The following is a 7,933-nucleotide window of genomic DNA, read 5'->3' on the forward strand; positions in this document are numbered from 1 at the left end:
TATTAAAATAGATTTACTTAAACTATTATACCTATGTTTATTTTGGGTTCTAACTATTAAAAATAGATTTACCCCTAGTTTCCCTTAAACTTGAGCATGTGGCCCATTGGTCAAGGGTGTTCAATCTATAATGACCCTGTTTCCAACAATGTCGTAAAATTCAAAGTTAGACTAAATTAATTGAGTGAGGTTAGTATATAATTTAAAATAGAATAATTATAAGTCAAGTAGGGATTGAGAAGGTCAAATAATTAAGTGTTATTGAATTAAACTGGTTAATAAAAACACATATTCATTCTTTCTTTACTTCTCCATAATCGATTGTGAAATAAGATTTTAGCAACACTTTAACTTCTTCATTTGCCTATCAAATTGACAAGGTAGGTGGGTTTATTTCTTCTTAAAATTTCCATTTAATGGGATCAAGGTGCCTGCCAAACCTCCCGACTTTTCCACTGGTGTCACGTTAATATTATGTAACCTAATTAATAATAAATAATTAAAATTAATTTCAATCAAATCGATGATAAAATTGTAATTTTAATAATTGAATGGTCGAAACAAAAACACACCAATAATTAAGTTAAAAGTATAATTTAATTTAAAATTTTTCATACTCGATAGGGTTGAGAAAAATTAGAAATTGCTCCAACCATGATGTTTGGACAACTTTTTATTCATGAATTAAAAAAAAAAGTGCGACTACTTGAATTAAATCTAATTTTATTTTTATTTAATTTATTATTAATTTTATGAAATTAAAATATTTAAAATGGTAAATATAATTTTAGAATACTATATAAATAATTATTTTTCCAAAAATAATGTATAAGATATTAATATTTTATTTTATTTTTAGAAACATTTACGAAAAACACTTCAAAATTCTATCAAATAATGTCTAAATATTATAAAACAAAGTTTCCTTTTCTAGATAAAGTAAAAAAACTCAAAATCTAAAATTAATATGAAAAAATGTATTAGGTGTTGGAAAGGTTATTCAGGGTCACCTTCTACATTTGATTACAAGATTTAAATTGCAGGTCGCATCATGTTTATCTTAGTTGCAGTTAGATGAATGCTAACTCGATCAATTGTGATAAATATCAATGATGAGCACCAACAACGGAGAGAGCCAAAAACGCAAAATAATAATAATAATACGAGTTGCCGAGACTATTCACCGGAACCGTATTCAGGAACCAAGGCACAACATGATACTTCTTCAAACATATATACACCACAAGAAGCTACACGCACCATATCGGAATCTGCTTTCTGTTGCAGTTCCAAAGCACGCTCTAGTATCACCTCCACTTCACCCATTTCAAGCCGTGAATTTCCCTCTGGACAAGTACAGGAACATGCGATGTCCACAAAGGACTTGAAGCACTCTGCTGCTATCCTGCCCTTCAAATATGGATCAATGATATTATAAATGGTTCCTTCTCCAATTGACCGACGGGCCCAGTGAACTAAATATGCTTGATTCGCGTTCAAACTCATATCAAATGCCTTTCTACCACACAACACTTCAAATAAAACAACCCCAAATGAGTACGCATCAGATTTTTCCGTTAGTCCAAATCCTGCGACGTACTCTGGATCAGCATAGCCACAAGTACCCTTCACCATTGAATCTATTCTTGTCAAAGTTTTTTGCTTGCAATTGCTTCGGGGACGAAGCTTCGCCAACCCGAAATCAGAAAGCTTGCAGACCAACTTATCATCCAAAAGAATATTGCTACTCTTAACGTCACGGTGAATTATTGCTTGCTTTGCTCCAGTGTGAAGGTAACGTATTCCGCGAGCGGCGCCTATGCATATCTCTAGTCTTTGCTTCCATGGGAGTGGATCACAACCAGAATCATAGAGAAGATCTCGTAGTGCTCCGTTTTCCATGTATTCATACACAAGGATCATCTCGGTTTTTCCATTGCAGAACCCTATAAGAGGTACCACATGGTGGTGGTGCAGCTGGCAGAGCAACAGCAGTTCAGCTTGGAACTCATTGAACCCTTGTGCTGAATCTGGATACAAGCGTTTGACAGCGATAACCAAGTTCCAATCATTCAAAAACCCTTTGTGTACATGTCCAAAACCACCACTACCAATAATCAAATCTTGATCAAAGTTGTTGGTAGCAGCTTTGATCAGGGCCAGTGAAAATTTATAGCTTATTTCCTCTGGAAGAGCCGCTGGATTTCGTATCCTAGACCGCTTCTCATTTCCCTCACTATATTCCAACTTTCCATCCCCTGTTCCTTTTTGGAAGACTTTGTAGAAACTAGAAAGAAAACGTAAATGATCCTTCATGTTGGAAAGCAGATAAGCAAAGCAGCAGCACAGAGGAGTAACTTTGAACTTGATATTTTGGGGTGTTAAATGTTAATCTTATTGAGAAACCTTGCTTGACCCTAACCGTTGTTAACTATGTATTATCAGTGATGTATTCGGAAATGTATCATTTATATTGTTCAATTTTAAAAATTTAGTCTCTACACTGTCATTTTTTAATTCTAAAATATGAAGTAAAATATTGGGAAGTCACAATCACGTGGTTTTCACTGTAATCAAAATATAGGGGAAGCCACAATCAACAATAAAAGCCAAGACTCTTCTAGATAAAACAGTTGCATATTTTTATGTAATGAAATTTCTTCATAATTATCTGCTATCCGTACGAAATATTATGATTGGAATTATTGCTATCTGAATCTTTGAAGTTAAAAGAATTATAGTAGCTAAACTCATAATCTAGAAAGCTATCAAGACCCGAGAAATTCCTAACAAAGCCAGAAAACAATTCTTCTTCATACATACAAGGATTGATGCTCTCCATTTTGGAATCTGCTCTCTCTTGCAGCTCCAAGGCAAGCTCTAATGTGACTTCCACCTCACCCATCGCTGGCCTTTCATTTCCTTTTCGGTGGACACAACTAGAAGCGATTTCCAAATACTTGTTCAAACATTCTGGAGCTATTCTCCCCTTGAGATATGGATCAATGTCATGATAAATGGTTCCTTTCCATAGGGAATCCACGGCCCACTCGAGCATATGTTTCTCACTAATCCTAACACTTGTCCTATTGAAGGCTTTTTTACCAAATACAACTTCAAATAAAACGACCCCAAACGAGAAGACGTCAGATTTTTCTGTCAGTTCTCCGTACAGGGCATACTCTGGATCCACATATCCGATCGTTCCCGCCGGACGTGTATCCATTCTTATCAAAGCTTTTGACATGCTACGAGGACCCAGTTTGGACAAGCCAAAATCTGAAAGTTTACAACACCATTCTTCATCTAAAAGTATGCTGGAGCTGTTGATGTGGCGGTGGATTACAGCATGCTTGGCACCGGTGTGAAGGTAATGTAATCCACGTGCTGCACCGATACATATGTGTAACCTATGTTTCCAAGACAGTGGAACGTAATCCTTCCCAATCCCAAAGAGAAAATCAGCGAGTGACCCTCTGCTCATGTATTCTAACACAACGACCATCTCCGATCCCTCAACGCAGAAGCCGATAAGGGAGACGAGATGTGGGTGGCGCAACTGGCAAAGCAACCGTACCTCATTTTGTAACTCTCTCACTGCTCCTAAACTGCTTCGGCAGCGCCTGACAGCAACAACGGTTCCATCATCGATAGTTCCTTTATAAAGACCCCCGTAACGACCTATACCAATAATGGAGTCTGGGTGGAAGTTGTTGGTAGCGGCTTCGATCTCGGCTAGTGAAAATTGACGGCATATATCCTCCGGAAGTTCTGAACCTTGTAATTGAGGGGCTTTTTTCTTCGAAACGAAGAAGGTTAGAAGATACCACAAAGGATACTTCATAGGGGATTTTTTTTTTTTTCACATTTAAGCAGTTGAATAAAGAAACACAAGTAGTACTTTGAGAGAAAGAGAAAAAGAAAAAGACCTACACCGGATGGATGTAGCTTGAGCCTTGGAAGTAGATCGATAGATCTGCCACAAGCTTTTCCTAATTTTCTACCCACTAACCCATTATTGGCTTGTTAGAATATACTAATACTAGCATATTAGGCGTCGCAATCATGTAAAAGTATTTTTCAATTTCCTGGATGCTTCGTTGGAAGAGGTCAGAAACTATCCAAAGTTTTAGTTTTATTTATTTAATATTATGCTTGAAAGTCTTTCAGAAAAAAAATATGGTTGAAAGAGATATAAGGAAAATCATAGATCCAAAAGAACAGACCAGCATTATTAGGTTGGGTGTGGTGGTCTAAATTAAATAATAAGAAAAATGTGAAGGCACTTTATTGGAGCTAGTGGAAGACTAGAAAGGTAGGTTTTGTTGAAAATTGGCCAAGCAGCTGTGATATTTTTGGATGAAGTGTATGCAGCTTGTAAACATGCTGCAGCACGTATACTTACTGTAACAGCAATGTTTTCTTTTTAGTTTCATTGTAATCAAACTAGTTAGAAAATAAAAAACCTAATGACAACTTGATATGTTTATGTGTTAAATGACTAGTTTAGGTGGCTTGTTTATATGTACAAGCAATGTTTATCAAGTTACTAGGCTACTTAGTGGTAATAGGTAGTATTTGGTGATGTATTTGACTATAAAAGCATTGATTTTCTAATTTAATGAATGAACAAAAATGAACTAAAAGACATAAGCTCCCTTGCTGCACATTTGTGAGTAAGTAAAAATTATTTCATGTATCTTGCTGCCTTATCTTGTGTCCTGTATTTCTTCCTCTGCTCCCACAAAAACCCAACAGGTTTCAAGGATGAGGGCAAAAATTTATTCATGATAATATTCAAAGTTACAAATGATTCGGATACTAGTAAACGGGATTGGATGCAGCGCCAACCAGTAATGAGGGTCACAACGTCGTGATGGACTCAGACTTGGCCTCCAAATGAGGAAATATACAATCGGCGATAAGTGATGAAGGTGAGTTGGCTGGGCATTTACAATTTTTCAAATATAACCGTGTGGGGCCGAGTGATGAATAGGTTATGTTATTGAATAAGGTCAGCATGCCGGTTGGAAACTTTGTTACCTAAAGCATAATGTAAAATTTATCCCTTATTATTTATATTTTTTTTGTCACATTAGTTTTTTTAAATTAAATTTAGCTTTCAATCTTTAAAAAAAATGTCAAATTTAATCATTGATCAGTTGAAAAATAGTCTAATTAATTTTTTTAATGAAAATACAGACTAAAATACTTTTAAATATGACAACCCACATGTACTTCATGTTATTTTTAAAAAAAAAATTACCTTTTTTATAATTGAATTTTTTATAATTTTTAAATCATTTCTTGGCACAGCATACAAGACAAATAATATTATATAGCATGAAGTCATGTGAACTGTCACATGAGTTACCACTCCAACATCATTAAAATTTTAATAGTTTAGTTAGCATTTCTATTAAAGAAAAACAGTTTGACTTTTTTGAAAGACTAATAGTCAAATTTAGCTTAAAAAAGAATAATGACAATTTTGACAAAAAATGTAAATATTAATGACTAAATTTATCATGTCAATCCTAAATCCTTTCTTTTCTTTGTCAAAAAATTAAGAGTAAACTCACTTTAAATAATAGTGATTCTTATAACATCCAAATATTTTTTAAAAAAAATTTGGTTAATGTTGTTAAGAACAATTGATCACTATACATCTCCCTCTCTGACTTTTTTCTTGACCCCTAGTCCCTCATCATCATCACTATATTTGACACAACCCTTAGCCATTCAACACTCTCTAGCATCACTATTTGTCACACAATATCACCTTCATCATCCTAACACTATCATCTTCACTATTACTGCCTCCATCTCTTTCACCATTGAACCTAGAAGCACCAACTACTTCAACCACCACACTAAAAGATTGAAACCCAAACCATAAACAATCATTCATACCAAAAATTCAACCAATAAATAAAACCAACATAATAAAAAAAAGAATTGATCACTATTGTTTCGAAGAATCTAAACCAAACCTACAAACAGAGAAGAGAAAAGACAACATTAAAAAAAAAGAAGGGAAATAAATTGAAAACAAAAAAAGGAGACTTATCTCTATACGAGTTTAGGTTTGGAGCACCGAGATTCCATTCAACAACTTGAACAACGGTGAGGTGTATTCAGCCAAGGAGATCTACATATCTCATACGCAAGGCGATTGAACGACGAAAATGGTAGATCAAGATAAGAGAATTTCAAAGGTGACTTGGTATTTTCAAGGTTTTTATGTGGGTTTTGGGAATATTTGAACAGTTAGTTTGAAAGTGAAAGGAAAAGAAAGGTGGATTGCTTGGTAGCCTTTTCAACTAGTGGCGTTGCTGGAGCACAACTGTTAAGGAAGAGTAGCGCAAGGAAGAAGATAAGGTAAAGGACAAGAGAGAGGGAAAAAAAGAAGAAGGGAAAAATAAAGAAAGGGGAAAATGAATAGAAAATTAACTTAACCGTGAAAGAGATAGATTAAATGGTAGAGTGATGGTTTGGTCAATTTTTTTAACGGTAGCAATCAAATTAACAATAAAAAATTAGGATGACCTAAATAGGAATAACCCCTATTTAAAGTGATTACAAGATACTTTACCCAAAATTTTATCGCTTCTTCCCGTGTTGTCATCAAAAAGTTTTCTTAAATGTGAAGTAGGATCCTAAAATCAGTATACTATTTATTTCTCTAAACTTTATTGGAACTAATCTCTAGGGTGGAGACATTTCTAAGGATGCCTTTGGTGGAGTTTTAAGGCATGTCTGGTTGAGTGGAAAAGAAGAAGAATGAAAGGAAAATGGAAAAATGAATATATATATATATATATATATTGAGTATGCTTGGTGATAAAGAAGAGTTTGAGAAAAAAATCATTTCCTATCTTAATGAATAAAAATAAATCATTTCAAATTAGAAAGATAAGAAGTGAAAAAATGAGTGATGAATGTATATTAAATCAAAATTTTGTAATTTTCAAAAAATTATTCTCTTTCCTCTCATTTGTTTTTTAACTCTACCAAGTAATAAATGAAAATAATTTTACTTTATCTTTTTCCTCTCAAGCACAAGTCTGAAACAAAAATTATATTTTCTATTCTTCTGTTTTTCTACTCTTTCAATTTTCTTTCCATACTACCAATTAAAATCCGAGTATTTTTTATTTTGTCAAAGTTGTTTCCTAATGCAGTTACGATTTTAACTTTCAATTTTTGGTTAAACATTTTCCCAACTCTCTCACCCTAACACCCAACGTTTCCCTTTAAGCGATTTAAATTTTGTCAAAATTGAATATATTTTTAAAATATTAAAATAGATTTACTTAAACTATTATACCTATGTTTATTTTGGGTTTTAACTATTAAAAATAGATTTACCCCTAGTTTCCCTTAAACTTGAGCATGTGGCCCATTGGTCAAGGGTGTTCAATCTATAATGACCCTGTTTCCAACAATGTCGTAAAATTCGAAGTTAGACTAAATTAATTGAGTGAGGTTAGTATATAATTTAAAATAGAATAATTATAAGTCAAGTAGGGATTGAGAAGGTCAAATAATTAAGTGTTATTGAATTAAACTGGTTAATAAAAACACATATTCATTCTTTCTTTACTTCTCCATAATCGATTGTGAAATAAGATTTTAGCAACACTTTAACTTCTTCATTTGGCTATCAAATTGACAAGGTAGGTGGGTTTATTTCTTCTTAAATTTTCATAGATTTCTTTATTATAAGATGTGTTCTAGTTAACCCACTCCTTAAAGTTTAGTATTATGAAAATTAATCTAAATTATCTTTGTAGAGAAGGTTATGGAATCATGAAAAGCTAGTTATTAATTTTGTTGCAAGTAGGAAAAAGGTTAGTAAGATAATAGGTTAGGTAAGAGTAAGTCTAATTTTAGCTTAAAACTTTGAAAGTTATTATTGTTTTATGAAGGA

The 7,933-nt window shown here is 33.4% G+C and overlaps 2 protein-coding genes across 2 annotated transcripts; both read right to left on the minus strand.

Annotated features, from left to right (window-relative positions):
* Nucleotides 1-1,054: 1,054 nt before the first annotated feature.
* On the minus strand, nucleotides 1,055-2,316 carry LOC108465823 (receptor-like protein kinase FERONIA). The gene has a single exon (XM_017766201.2). The coding sequence runs from the start codon at nucleotides 2,314-2,316 to the stop codon at nucleotides 1,177-1,179; it is 1,140 nt and encodes a 379-aa protein (XP_017621690.2). The 3' UTR covers nucleotides 1,055-1,176.
* A 302-nt stretch (nucleotides 2,317-2,618) lies between these two features.
* LOC128279278 (receptor-like protein kinase FERONIA) lies at nucleotides 2,619-3,844 on the minus strand. Its single transcript, XM_053022150.1, has one exon. The coding sequence runs from the start codon at nucleotides 3,842-3,844 to the stop codon at nucleotides 2,675-2,677; it is 1,170 nt and encodes a 389-aa protein (XP_052878110.1). The 3' UTR covers nucleotides 2,619-2,674.
* Nucleotides 3,845-7,933: the final 4,089 nt, after the last annotated feature.

This window comes from Gossypium arboreum, chromosome 11 (assembly GCF_025698485.1).
Source record: "Gossypium arboreum isolate Shixiya-1 chromosome 11, ASM2569848v2, whole genome shotgun sequence".
Classification (NCBI taxonomy): Eukaryota; Viridiplantae; Streptophyta; class Magnoliopsida; order Malvales; family Malvaceae; genus Gossypium; species Gossypium arboreum.

Excerpts from the sequence above, each read along its gene's own strand:
- LOC128279278 (XM_053022150.1), bottom strand. The coding sequence starts at position 3,844 with ATGAAGTATCCTTTGTGGTATCTTCTAACCTTCTTCGTTTCGAAGAAA.
- LOC108465823 (XM_017766201.2), bottom strand. The coding sequence starts at position 2,316 with ATGAAGGATCATTTACGTTTTCTTTCTAGTTTCTACAAAGTCTTCCAA.